Consider the following 19728-nt stretch of genomic DNA (forward strand, 5'->3'; position numbering starts at 1 on the left):
AAATCAGGAGTCATTCTGCTGCAGTCGAAGGACCCACACCACACAAAGCTAGTATGAGCAAAGATAAAAAATTCAGTTTTTCATTATCGCCCTAACCCTAACTTTTTTTAAGCGTGGAAACATTTTTATAATAAGTACCAGATGTCAGTAGTTCCACTATGCTGCCACTGACTTCATAGCAATCAAAGGAACCAGGCGAAAGCTTTGCATTAGCAAATACTACATGTGTAGCCCACAGAGTCTCCTTTTTCACATACTTTTAGACATTTCAAGTATATCTCAGTCTAATGCTGTCTTTGTGCAGTACAGTTCAGGAGGTGCATTGACTTGGTATTAAAGGCCAGTTTTGGCTTATTTCATGTTCATTGCCTACAGGAGAGCACCCAGGAAATAAGTTCTGGGTGATACAGCTGGTGATTTCGGGGGAACCCCAATTATGCCTTCGGATTTAGAGCACACTTGAGGGCTCCCTCAGAGCAGACTCCAGCACTTCATGCCTGGTCTGCCAATCTCCCTTGCTCTCATCCAGTCTCATGGTGACGTGTGACTGACACTGACCAAATATACGAGTCCTGCCTCACATTGCCTGCCGCAGGGACACCTGGGATTAACAGACAGCTTCAGGGTCAAACTGTATCAGCAAAGAAAAAAAAGAAGGAAAAAACCCAAACCCAGAAACTCTCACAGTTCTAATTAAGCAAACTTTTTAGATGAATAGTTTTATTTTCTAATCAATGACTCACTTAAAGTACTAAATAAAAAAAAAAAAAAACAAACCACCCTGCTTTGGAGATCCCTTTGTTCTCATTTTCAATCTTAAGAATACTAGTAATTCTTCTGATTTTGTTTTACACACTCTCGTCATCGAAAGGCAGTTTCCTATTTGCTTTCTCACCTTTTTTGGTAACTTGAAATTGTGCTTTTATTACTAGTGATTTCCTTTCTTTTCGCTGTTCTCAGCTGCCCAACTACTCTGGGATCAGAATTTATTTACGCACACACGCACACAGTGTTGCACTAAAATATCCCTTCAAATAGCAAGTGACACTATGACAAGATAGCTCAGAAAATATACTGAGTAACCTTATGCAAATAAAATGAGAGCTTTTCAGTAAAGAAAATCATGATTACCATATTGAAATCTAGCCAACACAGTGCCTGTAGATTATGAAAAAAGCAATAGAAAAAAAAAAAAAATCACTATTTCCTTCTGCTTATTTCTAAGTCATAGAAATGTTTTCATAAATGAATCTTGGCAAGAAGGGAGTGGTTTTTCTGACAACTTATAAAAACCCATTACGCTTGTCTTTCTTCCTCGTCTTTAATTATAGGGATAGCTAAAGAAATGTTTCCATTTTAGACACGTTATTTGGCATTTCCATGGGCTGAGAATGTTCTGAAGCTCCAGCATATCACATGGCCATGTGTGGAAGGAAAGAACAATAATGCTTTTGACAGGAACCCATTTTCATCAGGAGTTTTAGAACAAGTGTTCATTCTTTATTAATGGGGTCGCACAGGTTAGAAGCAGAAAGGTTCAATGTTTTTCCCCAACTTAGATAGAACACAAGAAAATTAGCTATGTAAAAAAAGAAAAATTATTGTTATTTGGCTATACACTTATGGGCCTGATCCAAAGCTCCGTGAACTCAACAGAAAAACTCCCACAGACTTCAATTAGCTTTGCATCACACCTGATAATGAATGTAATCATTTATTCAAGTTCTTAATTGGTGGCTAAATTGGCATAATTCATAACAATCACATTTATAACAACCTTTGCCTAGAAAGGTTGCACTCTACGCTGCAGGTGTCACTTTAAACTGAAAGGAATTATTTAAATAACTGTGTACTCTACGCTGCAGGTGTCACTAAAACTGAAAGGAATTATTTAAATAACTGTGTATAAAAGAACATTTTTTCTACATTTATTTTGTGTGCACTCATATTTAACATGAGTCACCTCTGACTGTTCCATAAAAAACCCATGCTAGGAAAAAAAGAAAGATTCTTCACTTCAGCATGGAGCAACAGTAAAATCTAACTACCAGAGCACATTCTCTAGCAAATAACGTTATGGTAATTCATTCTGCATTAATAATGTTCATAACGAAGTAAGTTTTATGCACAAACTGTGTTTAACATTACAGTTTATAGTAGTAGACAATTAAAAGTCCACATTAGATGAGAGCTTCATGCACTGCATTTTGGATAAATGCTCTCCAATTAATTTCCACTTGGCTTATCAGTTTGAAGATGCCCATTTGCCATCTGAACTCTTCAACAACCTTGGGAGACACTATCAGACTGTGCTAAAGGTGCAACAGCTGTTGAAGCCTCAACTTGTCTCTTGCCCTCAAGTCTTCTCCTGTAACCTGACAGGAGAAGCCTAAGCGTCTTTTAGGGTCTACACAGTTCAGAAGTCTCTCGCTGATGATCACATACTGCCGCCCTTTCCATGGTGTTCGGCCTCAAAGGTGCCACTTTCTTCTATGTTCCCTGCGCACACAAGCTTGGACACTTACATTTCTATGCCTGAATGTGCGTAGGGAAGGTGGAGAAGAGAGAGGTCATGTTCCTTCCAGGTACCCACCCCCCTCTGGCCCTCATGGGACAATATTAGAAAGTCAACACAAAGCAATAGAGCTTTGTGGGGTTTATGGATTTTTTTTTTAAATTAAAAAACCACACATATGTTTTGCTCCTGTATTTTCAGCATTCTACAAACAAGTGAAGCCTGCCCTAGGCTTTTAACCAGATTTTGGAAAAGCCATCTTGAAGGTGGTAAAATATTTGGTGACTATTTTAATATTGTTAAGAAGTGGCAGAAATAGCAAGACGAAATAATTGACGGTGTCAGGAGTATAAAGTATATTTTGTGTGTTGGATAATTCTGTAGCATTTTCCACTGACTGAAGTCTGTTCTCTTTATCTTCCTTATTGAAAAAAAAAAATCAGAGTTCTGCCAAACCCTGTAACGTCAGTGTTACCTCAAAGATAAAGCACCGCTATAGACTGAACTTTTCAACAAATATTTTACTCCCTCAACAATTTTTTTAATATTTCCTCACTGACTTATATGGTGAACTGAACACAGCATTAAAAGGCATGGAAAAGATATCACCATCTTGTGATACATCCTAAAAGTCACTTAAATATGATGCTGACTAGATCTTGGAAGGTCTTACATGGGTTTTAACAAAAGCTACACATGAATATTAAATGTTTGCTGTAACTTGCTTTAAGCCATTAACAATCACTAGGTAGTGAGGAAAGCAAAACCAAGCTGATAGTGACTCAAAATATACAAAGGAATAATAATAAACATACCTGAGAGTGACTGTAATAATTAACATGGTCTAGACTGGTTTCTTCACTGGAAACCATGAGGAAAAAAATCTTTAATGGATATTTTTGTTAACAATTCACACCCCGCAAGTTACCATGCAAGCAGACAGTATTTCCACCGTAGAGGATGGATTCCGATCCTGCAAATATTTACTTACGCATTTCCCTCCCCCATTTTGATTAGTCTTATTTGTCACTCAGAAAGGCACAGGCATATGCCCAAGCATCTGCAGGATCAGGGTCTAGAACAGGCAAAATAACTGAAAGCAGAAATCGAAACCCCAGAGGCTTGCCCTCAGATCCCAAACATTCAGGCAGTGGAAGATTCAGAGAAAACTCTCCTAAACCCCAGTTTGTTGGCCTATCCTGAAAATCACCGATGTTTCAGAGGATGCTGGAGAAATGCATCTGGCTCTAAGGAACAGTTCCGCCTTACTCCAAGTAATTGTGAAAATTTTAGTTAGACATCTAACCTGCAGCGGAAACCATTTAACTCCAGAGAGGTGCTGACTGACAGGCAGAGTTGAAGCAGCAGGATAGCTCTGCTCTTCTCATCTAATGCTGACTCTCAAAAGGCCACAAAACATTAATCAATTCATTCACACAGACGTGCATAGAGAGAGAAAACCACTGTTCCCTGTTAGGATTCAGGAAGTCAGCTAAGACACTGTCTTCTGATCGCAGTAACTTGGCCCCTAGCCTACGTTCATTATATACAGTCCATTTAATGAACATAGGTTAGAGTCTATTTTTAAAAGTAGTCCCTTGGTACTGTAGCTTACATTGTAACTTCTTAAAATGAAATGAGTGAGATTTGTTTTCCTCATGAAAATTCCCTTGGTGTTAAATTTCATAAAATATCTTTAGGAGTATTTTTCTTCCTGGAAAATGATGAGTCTCTATTATAACAAATCCTCAACTAACTCAGTCCAGGTATTGCCACATAAGCTTTCCTGAAAGACAATTAGGCCCAATTAAAAGTAATCTTCCTTATCAGATAGGTCAAGTACTGAAAGGAGAAACCTAGTGATCAAAAACAGTCCCAAAAGTCACCCTTCTGGATTAAGACAGGGCCACTTTGGTGAAGAAGGGTAGGGGAAGCAAAAGATGCTAATCTCACTCCATAAGGAAAGGGCTGTAGTTTTCAAATCTGTAAGATCAGTGCCGTCCATGAACAACTACATTCATGCCACATTTACGGCGTTCAGAATTCATATTTGTGAAACTGGATCTCTAATCTGGAAAGTTCACATCCCAGTAAGGAAGCAGTGCCCTCTCTCTTCTCCCTTTCATTTGTTCATACCTTAAAACATTTCATTTGCCTATAAATCTGCTCAGAGGCAGGCTGGGCCAAATCCTGTAAATGATCATTGCTCCACTGATGTCCATGGAGCTCCAAGAGACATCAGCCGAGTTTCTGGCCTGCTCACTACACTGTAGCCCATCAGTAGTTGTATCATTTTCCCCCCATGTGAGCTAATCATAGGCAAGGAGATTTGCACTGAGCAGCAGTACTTACTGCAGTTCTCTGCCTTTTTATTTCGATGAATCACTGTCTTTTGACTGGATGTGCTGAAGAGGCTGGTCCAGTTGACAGTGTGGTAGTAGCACAAATTGCTGTTGTCTGTTATGTAGATGTTGCCAGCACTGATTTGCTTCAAGGACTGAAACTGCAGAGAGGTAATGCCTTGTTGCTTCAGGATGAGTAAGGAAAGGCCACTGTGATGAAAACAAAAGTAAGAGAGAACAGGAATTAGCTCCAGAAGGCAGAACTTCTTAGAGCTGGTTGGGAATTTCCCACTAGGATTAGTTCCTGATGATGATCAAGATGATCTTTCTGGCAAAACTGAAATTTGGTCGGAAAACTTTTATTTTGGGGGTAACACAAGTATTTTATGAGTCAACATCCAGTTCTGTTGCCTAGAAAATTATGAACCCTGTGAGACTTGTGACACTGCAAGCTGTGATGCTCACAGCGCTAGGCCAACTGGGCCAGCAAAACACCTCAACTAGTTCCTTTTCATCCATTAACATGTTTTTCGAGATAAAAAAGTGCTGTTGAGAAAACTGAATAAAATCCAGATTTTTTTTTCTAAGACAACAAAATTGATACTATGATAGTTTATATGCTAAGGACAAACTGACAAAATCATGCAAAATGTATTAACATCTTCTGTCAGGCATCAAATTAATGCCATTTATAGTAATACAGGAAAAAATTGTTATTTTCAAGGAAATTTTTCCAGCCCACTTTCTACATTTCATTTTTCTTTTGTTGTAATACGTGCTTATCTCCTTCCTTCATCAAAGGAATGGTAAATGATTGTCTGTGTAACACGGAAATGACTGCACATATTTTATGACTGAAGATTAGTGAAGACAATATCCAGTTTCTGGGCATCCTTTAAGTTATTGTATTTTAATGGTTATAATTGTTTTCCAGCTGTTCCAAATAAAAATTGCTGCTTCCAAACAGAATGCTGGGCTGTAATCCAGTCTCAAGGTTTCACCGCTATTCATAATCTGCTTGGGTTGCTGTTTAAGACGCCAGCAGAATCCCATGACTGATTTACTATATTTACACAATGGAGAACCAGGGATTGCTGTATATATCATTCAGATACCTTCTTGTGCTTTCCTCATTATTTCTCACCACATTTGCTTCTCTTCAAACCAATTCCTCCATATGAGTTTTCATATGGAAACACCTCTGGTAAAAATGGCACTACAGAGCTAATGTACACCCCACCCACAAGGTACCTCAGTGGTGTCAGTGTTCTTCCATGTATTTATCTTTTACCGTTTCTTAAGACCACATTGTTCTTTGGGCACATGAGCCTGCACTTCCAATCGCAACCATATAAACTTCCTGATAAGAGGGCTAAGTTCTACTATTAATGTCTTTTAAGTTACGTTTCACATTCACAAGGTATTTTAAACCATAAAATGTACTTTCCAGACAATGAGTTAACAGCTACAGCAACAAACCAAGATTTTTCTTTTTTTTAAATCATTATGTTCAAAAGGTATTACCCACTATAAACAACTGATTAGCAAATACACTGTTAATGAATACCTTGGTAACAGAGAAAAACATATCAATTTATGATGCCCTTCCCAAAGGATGTTGCATTCTGTGCTACTGAACAAAGAATCATTGAATCTATCAACAGAGAAAGTACCTTACCTATAGAGAGCTCTTCCACCGATAGTAACCAAGTTAGAAAATACCCTGAAATCTGTCATATTCTCAGGCCATGACTGTATGTTCAAATACCCTAAAGGAGAAAAACACAAACATATGAGTATCAATGACTTCAGCCATAAAGACTGCTTTATCACATACATGAATTAGGATAGGCTTAGCCTATAAACAAAAGACAGTGCTGGTTTAAGAAAAAGAAATAAATAGGTAATGAATGCTGCAGACTTTGAATTCATCAGGCTGCTCACCACTATCTCCTCCAGAAGGCAAAGGAGGACTCTTAACAGTCACAGCAGCATTATGTCCACTTTTAACAGCCACAGTGGGGGTGAACTTAAGCGCAGGCTGAAATCTTGCAAGGCACCCCCGCCTTTTCTAAACAGCAGCAGCAGAAAAAAATGCAGATTTGCCTGAATTAAGAACATTTAGTTTTAAAAGGTGCTAGAGATTTAGGACAGAAGTTGAGAGATCCGTTATGATGCACTAAAAAATGACAAGATTTTCCTAAAACAAAGAACTTGCATTTGTTTCTGAGTGTGTGTGTGTGCAAGGACTGTTCATTGCCAGAGAGCATTCTCTGCACAAGTATGTGGGACTACTTACTTTGTGCTACACAGACCTCTACAGAGTGCAGCTCCCTATGATTTTGATTCAGTACCGGACTGAAATGCAGTACATCTTTAAGCACAGGGGTAATTCCACTAAGTAGTAGAGCTGAGACTGTCAATTAGACAGTGTGCTTAAGAATGGCAAATTACAGACACCCAGATGCCAGACTATCTTTGACATTAATTACAGAGAGACTTAGAGCTTACTTTCATTTTTTAATCCCAGTGGTTTGCTGAAATACACAACTTTTGAGAGGTGAAGCATGTGGGAGAGAACCCATTTCAAATGCCAAACACTTGTTGAGCTCCACCCAGCTACAATCATGCTGTAGCATCCAAAGATTTCTTTTTTTGTGCATGAAATAGAATTTTTTTTTTTTTTGCATTTCCCTATCTATACATAATCAGCAACCAATCGAGAACTCAAAGCTGTAGTACCTTCCTCCCTGTCCCCCAAATGGTGAAACAACAAAAAGCAAGATGCAAGAAAAAGAAATACCAAGTTCCAGCTATATAACCCCACTGAAAAGCCACAAAAGATGGGAGGGAATACCACCCCACACGTTACACATTTGTCTTTAAATTACAGAAGCTAGTTTGCAGCAGCATCTGCTCTTAGACCAAGAGAAGTAGCTGCAAAACCAGACTGGCTTATCTGTTTTTTTCCAACGCATATTTCAAAAGCTTTCAAGTGAAGACCAAGACCCCTCGCCCGCTCAACAGTAAGGTCTTAGTCTTCTGATGCTTGTGTACCCCAAACGTAATGGGTATTCTGTATTCATGAGCAAAGGACAACACATTGTGAATATCAACTGATACTGAAGTTGTTGTGTATTAAACTTCTATGAAGTTTACAGCGTGGGCAGTTTAAAGAAAAAAGCACGTTGCGTTCTTCAGAAAACGCAACAAATGACAACCATAAATGCAAAATGAGAAGTTCAGATTACATGAAATCAGAAGTGTGTTACCTGTTATCTCTCTCACTGTTTGGAAGATATTTAATTTCTCCGGATTGATTGCGGCTATTGTGTGATACGGGTCCCTGAAAGATTAAAAGGACAAAATGTGATACTCTGAATAAAAAAGATCAGGTTCTCAAAGCCATACAGTATTCAGGAGGTCAACACTTCGCTTTTAGGCAGCATATGCTCCAGATTTCTTCAGACTGTTTCCATTTTTTCAGCCTGTTGTTCCTGCAGAACCTGTCATCTCTCAAGTCATCTTGGAAGGAAAATAATGGTGCTTAGCATCTTTAAGGTTCAAATCATTAACGTTTTAGCAAATATTTATGCTCATGGAAAATTAAGGGATTCTAAACAGCCATGGGTAACGTCACTAAAGGAAAGATGTATTTTCAACATTTTTTCCAGGAATACTAGCTCAAATGGTACAGTTGTGGTACTGTACTACCAGGACTAACAAAACTGTTACTGAAACGAGTGACAAGCCATAAGCAAAACAAAACTAAGAGCTTGCCAGCAGTTCCTAACCGATGGCATTAAAAGGGTACACTTTTTAGAAGGTGTTGGAACAGGGAACGTCAAAAAGCACAGATCCTTGCCAAACAAGTTTGTCGCCTGAGAAATGAAATACCCCCAAACATTAAAATCTCAAAGTTAGATATGCTACAGTGTAAAAAGATGAAGCTGACCTTGATTTTGAGAGTGCCATCATTTAGTAAATAATTCTGCCCTCCCCCCCCCAATTTTAAAGGAGTAAAAACTGTCCAACTATTTAAGAAGCCGACTAGAAGCCTAATCCAAACAAAAATCCTTTAAAAATTGAGGAAATGATTCTTCGGTAACACATTGTTACGGTGTTTTTGTGGGTTTTCTGAGGGTAGGAAACATCCTCAGTAAATGTGGAACATGCATTTCCACCTCTCCTCCTCCTGCTTTCCAAGAGACATCGTTCTTGGAATTGGCACATGCAGGTAATCAACCAGGGTGTCTTTGGGGACAGGCCTCACATGTCTGTGCAGCGACAGACTGATGGGGTCACCTCTAACCATCCTGGAGGCGAGTCCAGGTTAGCAGCAACAAAATGAGTTCTCGAATCTTAACATAAAGCCCAGTGGATCACAGAAGCATCATATACACTTAATTTTAACAATTTGGGCCTCTCAGGAAACTAGACAACAAGTTTTGACTACCTAACAGAAACACAGCATTTTGCTTTTACAAGGCATTACTATTAAAAAAGGAAAATCCTTGCCTGTACTAAACACGAAGTTACTGAATTTCACCTCCAAATCCTAACATAAAGTAGTCTTTAAAGATACAAATATACATTTAACCCCCTTAAGAAGCCAAATGTCTGATATGTTTTATCAACATATAAAACTGTAGAATAATGCAGTCATCTTCTACCATTCTTATTAGCAGAGCCAAGATTTTTCAGTAGAACAGGCACAGCTGAATTTTACAGCTCCAAGAATGAGAGTTTCAGCTCATTGTGAAACTGGAGATGGACAACCAAAGGGAAGATAAAAAGCTGGGGTGCACTGAGGGCTTGTTGCTCCTGCTGCAAGTGGGAGGAAGGAGGCAGCATTTGCTGCTAGCTGGGGCTGTCCCATCCCTAAACTACAGCTCTCCTTGGTATATCCCACCCCTTCACAGGCAGCAGCACAAGCAGAAGGCAGCTTGGCTTTTTAGCACCCCAACCAGAAGGAAACAGTAGAGGAAAGGCTGCATCCAACCTATACAGGTCTTACCCGTTTCCCAGCCGATGTGTTTTCTCACCCTGTCTCAGGCAGCAGGTATGTATCCTAACGAAGATCACTTTATCCATACACTTCAGCGGAACATTACCTTAGAAGAATGAGTACTACTGACTCACCAAAATTTAGGTCTACCTTCATCCCACCTAACTTCTAGTGGGATGCTAATTAAAGCCAATTCATAATTATCTAATTTATATATAAACTATTATAAATTGTGCATAAAACCAATTCATAATTTTTTATATATATATATCATTTTTATATGAATTATTACAAATTCACAAAGACTTGAAGTTCAAGTACTCAGGAAAGGGAAAGACAGAGGCTACAGAATCACAGGATCAAAAATATGACAGGATCAATTGTAATGGCACAAACATAATGCACTGGAATAATCCACACAAAATCGCTCATGTCCTCTAGCTGCTTGTCTTGCATTTGCTAGATTACTTCCTGTCCTGTGAGATTGAATAGATTTACAGCCAGCCTCTTGGTCGGTCATTTGGCCAGATCAAAAAGTGTGATGGCCTGAGCACTGACTCCTCTTCGACCTTCTCCAGGGTTTCAACAAGTTCGAAGTAGCATTGCCTTAAACCACTTGAACCAAAGTCCTTCTTCCTCCCTATGCTACATTAACCTTTCACACTGTGCTCCCTGCTGGAGCGATGAGAAGACCAACTACACAGTCAAAGCTCACATCTGCTGGCCTTTAGAGAATCATTGAGCTGCAGGGCCCCACTGGAGTGGATTTTCAACTGTCATTCTCACGGCTGGAGTCAAGTTGTAGGTGAAGCATTACAACAAATCACTATATCAAATCAAGGAAACAAGTCGTTTCTTTCCACCTCACCTAGTAGGGAAATTTGAGCCAGGCAGCCTAGTGTCAACCACTTTATGATACTCTACACATATCTGAATCTATAGAAAGACTAAAGAAAAATCTGCTGGCACTACTTATGCCAGAAATCCATTACAGATCAATCTGCAGACATTCAGCTCATCACATTTTCGCTATGCCATAAAGCTGCAAACATGGAGTTGGTTTGGGAACTGTGTTTAAGATATCAAGTCTTCACAACCAGTTGCAAGCAATGTTGAAAGCTCCGAGGAACCTAAAAAGCAAGTTAAAATTTGAAGCCTACGCCGTGATAGGAGCAATTGAATAACTTACACTGCTAATGTACCACAAAATATCTGCATACTTATTGCAACAAAGGGGCAAAAGGGTTTAATCTTATTTGTGCATTTTGAGGATTGTGCTCATTTTAATAGGTCCAGAAATACCTCAAGTGTCACATGTAATTCACCATGGCTGATTACAACATGAAGGCTTGAATTAGTAAGAAGATACAATCATATTTGTGTTCTCTCAATGACAGAAAGAATACAATGCAAGAAAGCGGCTAGTTCCACTGGATCTCATCTGACCATCAAAACGGAGTGTGTCTGTCTTCCCTGGACACATCCCACCCTTGCACCACGTGCACCATGCATTCACCTTTGCTACAATGGCAAACACGCAGTTTGCCAAACTATAAACAGCAAGGCACTAGTTATTTGGCTGGTGTATCTTCCTTTAGAAGGAGACTTTGATGAGACTTCTAAATACCGGTTCTGTACCTCCACATCTTCAACTGTTACTAAGACTTATTCAATATACAGCCATATTTAAACCAAAATACTGTATTTAAATACTAGTAAGTTTTGTGTATCTCTGCAATTGAAACTTGAATATATACTTCAAAACTGATTGACAAGAGGGCAGCTTTTTTGCATGAATATGCAGTGACAGCCACCCAGGCTATGACGATGCTAGGTGAGGCACTCTCTCTGCATATTCTGCACATTAGACTGCCTGTCATACATTTAAAACAAACTAATGGAAGGTAACTTCCCTTTCTCCCTTCTGTTCTCTAATCAGCCATTATTGTCAGCCAGTTTCGAGGATCGCATAAAGTAACGAAAGATCACAGCTGTCTTTCCTCTTTCTAGTGCAAACAGTCGACTTGATCCTTTCTTTTCCTAGAGCTTGAATCATCAGAATCAAGGTAACAGTTTCCTTCATAATGGAAGGCAGAAAACTAATTTATCCTGGATCTGCTATTCCGTAAAAGAAGCCTGCAGCCATCATTAAGAGGTGGATGCAGTTCCTTTCAGCTGGCACCACGACGTAACGTCCTAACATTTTGTCACTTACCCATGAATCCCAGTAACAAGGAAGATAAGGTTGCCGTTGATCTTGGTACAGTTTATGAACTTGTCAATGTTGCTGGAATCCACCGTCTGAGCTGACACTAAACTCCCTGTTCCAATGCCATCACATGCTGCCAAAACAAGGAGTTTGTGTAAAGAACTAGGAAAACCAACTGACTTCTAGACACGAACCATCATTTCTTTCAGACATAAAGCAGCAGAGAGGTGTTAAAACGGCACCCTTTACCCATATTCCCAAAGAAGCACGTGCCAATTTAAAAGAAACAGTGAGCCAAAGTACCTGCCACAGAAGGACATCCTGGCACACAGGTTAAGGTATTTCACACCGGATCTAAAGGCAAGCATGAACCACACAAAATCCCACTCAAGCCAGCTGTAAACAGTCTGCTGATAACCTAACTCAGACTAGCCTGGTGGCCGTGCCATTTATGTGTGCACTACTCACTGCAGAAACTGAGGGGTCCTAACATTGCTAGCTCAAGAGGTCCCCTTTGCTCTGGTGGATTTCTGAACTTACGGCCATTCACATGCCATAAGGTCCTTTAGAAAGGACATACAAATAATTCTTTACTCATCATTCCACCAAGTAAGTTACTGGGGCCTGGAGAAACTTTGGTATCCAGTGAGGAAACTTCTCTGTGTAGACTTTCTATGTAATTTAGTTGCATTTTCTGGCATACACGATGCATACAGGAACAAATCCTTCATGGCTTCCATCACGTATCTCCCTAACTGGGCTCCTCTAATGGCAACTACCAGCAGTACACCTGAACCTTTTACAAACATGTGATCACTTTCTTCTTCACAGAGTAAGGCTAGGAACTTGACAGAAACACTACACATGCATAAAACTATCTATCCAGCAAAAAAGTTATATACTGCAATTAGGTTAGAGGGCTGGACATTGCCTTCACTTAGAATTCAGCATGTCAGTACCCTGCCTTGGCAGAGATCTCTCTGTTTGACTGTTTCAGCCATGTGGAGTAACTGTTGATATATAGAGTTTTTTAGTAGCTTCATTGTGAATTCCTTTCCAGATATGGCTTCCACTAGGACTGAAAAGTGGCATAGGCCCACGTGGGAAAACTGATGGTGCTTTGCTTCCGAGACCTTCAAGCAGGGAACAGAAAGTCTCCCTAGTGGAGCTTGGGACAGCAAAGTAACCTATAGATCTCAGTCTTCTCAACAGCACCAACACTGAAAAACTTCTAGTCTATTTTTTAGACACTTTGAAAGGAGGTAGAAGATTCTGGGAAAACAGAGACATTTCTAAAAAACAGAAGAAATAAATGGAAACCTAATGTTGTATTGACAAGTATGAGACGTACCATGCACTGAAGCCAGGGCTTTAGTATGGCCCCTTTGGAATGACAAAAGGACAGCTCTAAAACACCTCTCCAGGAAATACGTGTCATTAAAATAACATAATAAAGAATTCTTTCAGATTTCTCTAAAACCAACAGAGAAATCCCCTTCATTTTTATCTAATAAAGAGTAATTGGTTTGGTTATAGTACCATTACAGCTTAATAAATTTTCATTCTATTGTATATACTTCACACACAGCCTACATAGTTCTGTGGCTATCCAAAGGCTATTAATATTCCACATCATACTCATGAAGGGTATTTCATGCCAAAATAACACCCCGCTCTGCTCTACTACAGTGTAGACCACATTCAAGAAAATTTATACTAAACTACTGCCTACCTTTAGGACAAATGTCAGTGCAGGGCTTGCACATCTTAATACCATTTTCTTCAACCTCCATCTTGGAGCTTGGACATGCACGGACACAAGAGCTGGAATCGACCACAAAGTTGTCTGAAGAGAAAAAGAAGATATTGGCAGAAAGCGAACCACCGGACTAAATAATACTGGACACATGTTTATGGACTCTATGTCAATCCATATTATCAATTACCTCAGCACTTCCACACTGACATTAACATTTAATGTTCACTGTTTTCAGAAGTGTATAAGCAAGCAAATCAGGCATGTTTTCGGAGACTTATTAAAATCCATGAATTGTCAGGCCTGAACCCCCCTCCTCCCCCAATTTGGTTTTATCATTATTTGTGTGAAAAAAAAGCTACAGTAACTGGAGAGAAATAAAACAAGATGCTCTGCCCTCTTTCATACATACACAAATATATACATCTGGGATAAAACAGTGCACAAGACAATGACAAGTATTTCAATTTCGCCATATAAATCAACTGGCAAAGGGGATATAGACCGATCCTACCTAATTGAAAGCTTAATAATGTCAAGAAAGAAAAAAAAAAAAAGGAAAAAAAAGTTAAATGAAATATTTGGACAAAGAATCATATCCCTTAAGTAGTCATGGTATACCAATTTTGTAAAAAAATTATCTTGCTTCAAAAAACCCACCACTTATTAGAGACAGAACTAAGCCCTGACAGTCACAGCCTCAGCCTACTGTCGATTTGAACTTCTCCACAGAGATTCAAAATTTAGATTTTGCTTTGGGTTGAATTATGGTTCCATTTATTATAGATTATTCATCCTTCTTATATGTAATATGTATAAAATAATTAATGCACAACAGAACTGCAAACCTTGGTGGGAATGAAAGGGAGAGAGAAAGAATAGTCTCCCTTATTTTTCTTTCTAACTAAAACAGCAGTATCAAAGACTACTTAAGTGATGACCCTCTAAATTTTTCTGTTACTTGTCATCATCTGTCTGGCATCTCAGAAGCATGTGTTTTTTACATGCATGGGATTATTCTTTTTTTAACTCCCTCCTCCCCTCTAATTTTACTCTGGAGCTTTAAGATTGTATTGTTGTCAGTATTGCATGTTTTTTTCTCAATGGGACAGAACTGCTCAGAAAATATTTATGGTAACTTTCTGTCAAACCAAGTTCAAAAAAGGGCATCAGTATCATGAAAGCATTTGGTGCCAGGTAGTACTGGTGGTAGACTGTTACTTTTCTGAAACAGAAATTTCTACCCTTTTACAATCCCACTAACTATTTTAACAGCTCATTCTGAAATTTACAAATGCTGATCTAAAGCATGAATGTAACAAGTGGTGGTCATGAAAACAGAAACCTAGCGAATTCCCTTTCTTTAAGAAAATCACTAGAGAATAGGATACTTGGAAAGTGTCAGCAACCCAGAATGTCACTGTCTTTAGTTAACACATGACTGAGTTATTACAGGCTGCAAGCACATGTGGAATGATTTGAGATACTGCTCTATGCACTTAGCTCTCATTCTCTCATTGTTTTGTAAGGCTCCTGAAATGCAACTCAAACTTTCCATCACTGCAGGAAAAGGCAGCTAACACAGCACTTACGCGGGCACTTTTTGACGCAAAAAGCCCCGTAGGTGTACTTGGCATTGTGATTATGCTCCAGTTGGAAGGTGGTAGGATTGTATACAAAAGTCTGGGGGCACTGCGTGACACATGCACCACTATCATTGAAATTCATACAGGCCTGCAAAACAAGGGAGAAAAAAATATTAAATTAAATCATATAGCTGCTTTTGGGGTTTTTGAGTTTAAAATACAGTCTTGATTGTTCAGACTTGCTGCAACAGTGAGGAATGTGATATATAGATTTCTAACCTTCATTTTGGCTACTTAGATTTCTTGCTAGGATCTTGGCAAATACACGACTTATAAAAGGGGGCTCACTGAGCCCCCTTTAATTTGAAACACAGTTGACTGTTACAGTATTTCCTACAAAAACATAACAACACTGTAATTTGTTTCATAACTATTGTTACTACCAGCAATCAACCAATTCACAACTTGATAGGACATTTTAAAACTGCCAAGAGTGAACAGCTATTTATCATAGTCAGTCTAAACAAATGCTAATGACTTTTTCACAGGTCCAACCTTTAGATTTCTTACAGCATGAGTCCATCGTCCAGCTGAAAACTGAAATTCCCAATTAGAAAGCAAGAGGGATAAGAACTTCTTTTGAGCTAGCACAGAAGGGGGTCATTTCCCTAAGTGGCAAGTTTAACAAGGTCAGTTGCTTCACACACTGAGAAAAGAAAATAGGACTTTGTATCACTTAGCATTCAAGCTCAGCCACCCACAGCTGACAGAGGACAAGGCCCTGACAAATGAAGAGGCAAGTGTGTGGATAAAGAAAGTAATGGTATGCAGGGAAAATAATTGACCATGCAAGGTTGATAATTAGTAATAGAAAAAACCCACCGATTTTGACATTCCTGATCACCACATATCGTGTCTATGGTTTTAACCACAGCTTACAAAAAACTGTTGGACTAATATTCACAAAGCATACCGTAAATGTCAAATTTCATCTGAATATGAAAGCTGTAGCCTGGCTTGGATCCCTCTAGCAGCTTAAGCAACCACTGCTACTGCATTTTGCTTCCCTACTAACCTGGCTTCCATAAGCCAGGTTGCTTTAGAAGTTTTAGTCTGGGGATGAATCCTTCCAGTCCTTTTGCAGGTTGTAAAAAATACAGATGGTTTTGAATCTTTAAAGAGTCAACAAGTACGCCAACATGTGTGTCATGTCCCCTCCCCTCGAGGGCTGGGACTGAGAGAAAAGTGAAAGAGATTCCTCTGTTCTGCTGCTTTTACTAACAGTCCTTATCTCCACTCAGATCAGGACCAGCAGGACTGAGGGAGGTTACTCGGCATGTCAGAAGATTTCAGAAGGGAGAGGCTAATAATGTAACCAAGGGAGAAAGACAAAATCTGCTGCTGAAAGGGAGAAACGGCGTTCCAGGATGAAGGCACTGTCCTATATGGAGCATGAGCTAAGCCAAACTGCTGACCCTATCTTTTCTGGTTCTTTAAAATGCGTATTACAAAAACGGTCAGTTTCTCACAGAACCAGATTTTTTTTTTTTTTTTGTCTTACAAAGATAATACAGTTACTTCTTTACCAAGAACTGGACGAGAAGTCCATCCTACAAATAGGGTTGTGTCACTTTTCCGGTTCCATTGGGCACTCAACCGGCCCTCCTATGCATTTCAAGTTTTAGATCCAGTTTGGTTTTGAATGCAAGATAAGAACATCTTTAAAATTTTGTTTTAGCATGTTTGCTTGCAGTTATGTCAGATGATGATTATTGTCTTGCTTTAGAACTGAATATGCAAATGATTGTATGGCAGCATATGGAGGAGAATGCATGAATTTTACCTAGAAATATTAAAACCATATTTACCACAGGATGCTGTTGCAAGCTGCCATAATATGCTAAAGGATTTGTAATGCTTCATAAACTGTACTTTGCTTATTAATAAATACTAATTCAGTTTTTCTCCTCAACACATTTTTCAAATCTGCTGTTGACTTAAGAGGTACTCTGTCATGTACATGACAATCCTCTGATAACAGTTTAGCAAATTCATAAAGCACACCAATACTCTTCGGAGAGATGGCACTTCTCAGAAAAAGCTCATCTAGAAGATTTGGGAACTTTTAATTTATGACTATAATGCTTTGTATACATTTGTAATTGCTTCGATAATGTATACAAGCTTCTAGCATTTGGTGCTAACTGCCACTAATTTGTCAATGAAAGCACAGGAAAATACACAGGGAAAAAACGAAGTTCCGTATCTCATCTGAAAGCTAAGTACAGTTGTCTATAGCCTAAAGGGTTACACTTTTCACCCAGCGCGTACTAAGCAAGTAATGACTAGTCCTGAAAATTGCCAGACCCCCTGCTGAATTTCTCTTACATTGCTCTCGGGCTAGGAGTGAATGAGAATAAAGCCCTGGGTGCTTCTCTGCTGGATCAGAACAAACACGCTAGTTGATTTTTAGCATACATATTTCCGTAACTGCCACAATTCAGAAAGTGTAACTCATTTTCATTCAGGCTGCAGTATTACAGAACTTATGCTGCAAATAACTTGCCCTTAACCTGTGAAAATGGACACACATCAACAGATAAGCTTTGAGGATGTTCCTCAACAGTCAGACGGGAACAGTAAGTCCATTTTTCCTCTTTCCTTTACCTATTTAGATTGTACATGACACGGGAAAGAATGTTGTTTTCCCATATCTCTAGTCCAAAGCCAACACAGAATTTCCAGTGAGCGTTGGATCAGGCATACCCCGTGTACTGAATATCTACTTGTCCAAAGCCCCAGCCACAAAGAACAGCTTCAGTAAAACCCGCTAGCAGTTAAGTCAGGCCATCACTGCATTTCATCAACAGCAAAAGAATAGCATTTAGAATGTGTTTTTGAAGCACAACACCTACCACTATCAAACGATATCTGAACAGTGAGCAAGTTTCAGGTTCAGCCAGGGAAAGATTCATTTTTGCCAGTTCATTATGATCCACTTGCCTACGCTATCAAAACATCTGCAATTTTCCATACCATAAGATCCCTCCTCCCAGTCCTGTCTGGCAGATTTTAAAAGGAGCCTACCCAACTTCGTAGATATTTGCCTCTTCAATCACTTGGGTACCTTTGAAAATCCACCTCTCTGTGCACATTCCAGTTCTAGGCTTCTTTAGCCCTAGGTTTGCTTCCCCTGAAAACAGCAGCAAAACTTGTCTCTGCAACCCAGTGTGATGAGCTACACTTTTTTTTTAGATCAGTGTTGGGTTCTGAAACTATTTACACTGTTATAAATAACAGACTACAAACAAGACTACAAATTTGTCAAAAGGCTGTATGTTCAGATTGTCTATTTTTTTAAGGAAAAAGTTAGCCTTTTCCTCTTTTCATTTTAAGCACACGCAGTAGCATGCATTTGAGGTAGAGCATTTCGGAAACCACTTTCCTTCCATCTCCACTAAGAAGCATGCCCAGTAAAAAAGCTGAATTTAAATCAAGTCTGGCAGTAACAGGGAACACCTTTCACCGAGAAGCTAAATTGTATTCTTGACTTTCAAATAAAAAGCACACAGAGCAGTAATAAAAGCCATGCTCAGATGTAATGATAAATACTTCTAAAAATTCCCTATCACCTCTAAAACTTAATTTTAGAAAAGCAAAAGATAAAAATCACAGAGATTAGCATATTAATGGTTCCCAATCTGTATTTACAAATCTCATAAATCTGTTAATGGGTAATATTAAGTAGATAAGTGATGTTAATATAATGTGAAAAATATTAAATGTTAAAATCCGCAGTCTAAATCTGGGAGGGTGCATGCAATACATTAGAAGGGACAAAATTGTGAATTTCAAGGATTTAAGCATTAAGAATTTGCAGTGTGACTGCCAGGAACAAGAAAAATGAGAAGTCTCACACATACAAAGCAATCAGTGTCTTTAGGTCCGGAACAGCCTCCAGCGCATTCCCGGTGGCAGCAGTCGCTGACGTAGGGCCCATAGCACCGTCCATCGCACTGCTCTGCACACACTGTCTTCGTTACTAGGAGGAGGCAGGAAAAATTATCATGTCAGAATCAGAACTAAGGAAAGAGCTCTTCAACTGCACACTGAGGAAAACTACAAACCAAACAGCATACTGAAAAAACCCTCAAGTTTTAAGATAATTGCTTCAATGGTACTGGCCACTCATATCCTCCAGAATACCTTCACAATACCCTCTTTAGGAACATATATATTGCTTGAGGACTGCGGAGGAAGAATTTTTAAAGTGTTTGCTCTTAACCTTGGAAATTCAGGGTGGAATATTATT

At 39.1% G+C, this 19728-nt stretch overlaps 1 protein-coding gene across 1 annotated transcript in view; it reads right to left on the reverse strand.

Annotated features, from left to right (window-relative positions):
• Positions 1-19728, reverse strand: part of LOC104081775 (receptor tyrosine-protein kinase erbB-4) — a gene marked incomplete at both ends in the record, with an annotated part of 65395 nt that overhangs the window by 37483 nt on the left and 8184 nt on the right. Inside the window, 7 exons of the mRNA XM_009584638.1 lie at positions 4868-5067; positions 6536-6626; positions 8130-8203; positions 12081-12207; positions 13807-13920; positions 15423-15564; positions 19340-19458. Of these exons, the coding sequence (XP_009582933.1) occupies positions 4868-5067; positions 6536-6626; positions 8130-8203; positions 12081-12207; positions 13807-13920; positions 15423-15564; positions 19340-19458 (867 nt within the window). The remainder of the gene's footprint in view (positions 1-4867; positions 5068-6535; positions 6627-8129; positions 8204-12080; positions 12208-13806; positions 13921-15422; positions 15565-19339; positions 19459-19728) is intronic.

The sequence above is a fragment of the Fulmarus glacialis genome, unplaced genomic scaffold, assembly GCF_000690835.1.
Source record: "Fulmarus glacialis isolate BGI_N327 unplaced genomic scaffold, ASM69083v1 scaffold17549, whole genome shotgun sequence".
Taxonomy (NCBI): domain Eukaryota; kingdom Metazoa; phylum Chordata; class Aves; order Procellariiformes; family Procellariidae; genus Fulmarus; species Fulmarus glacialis.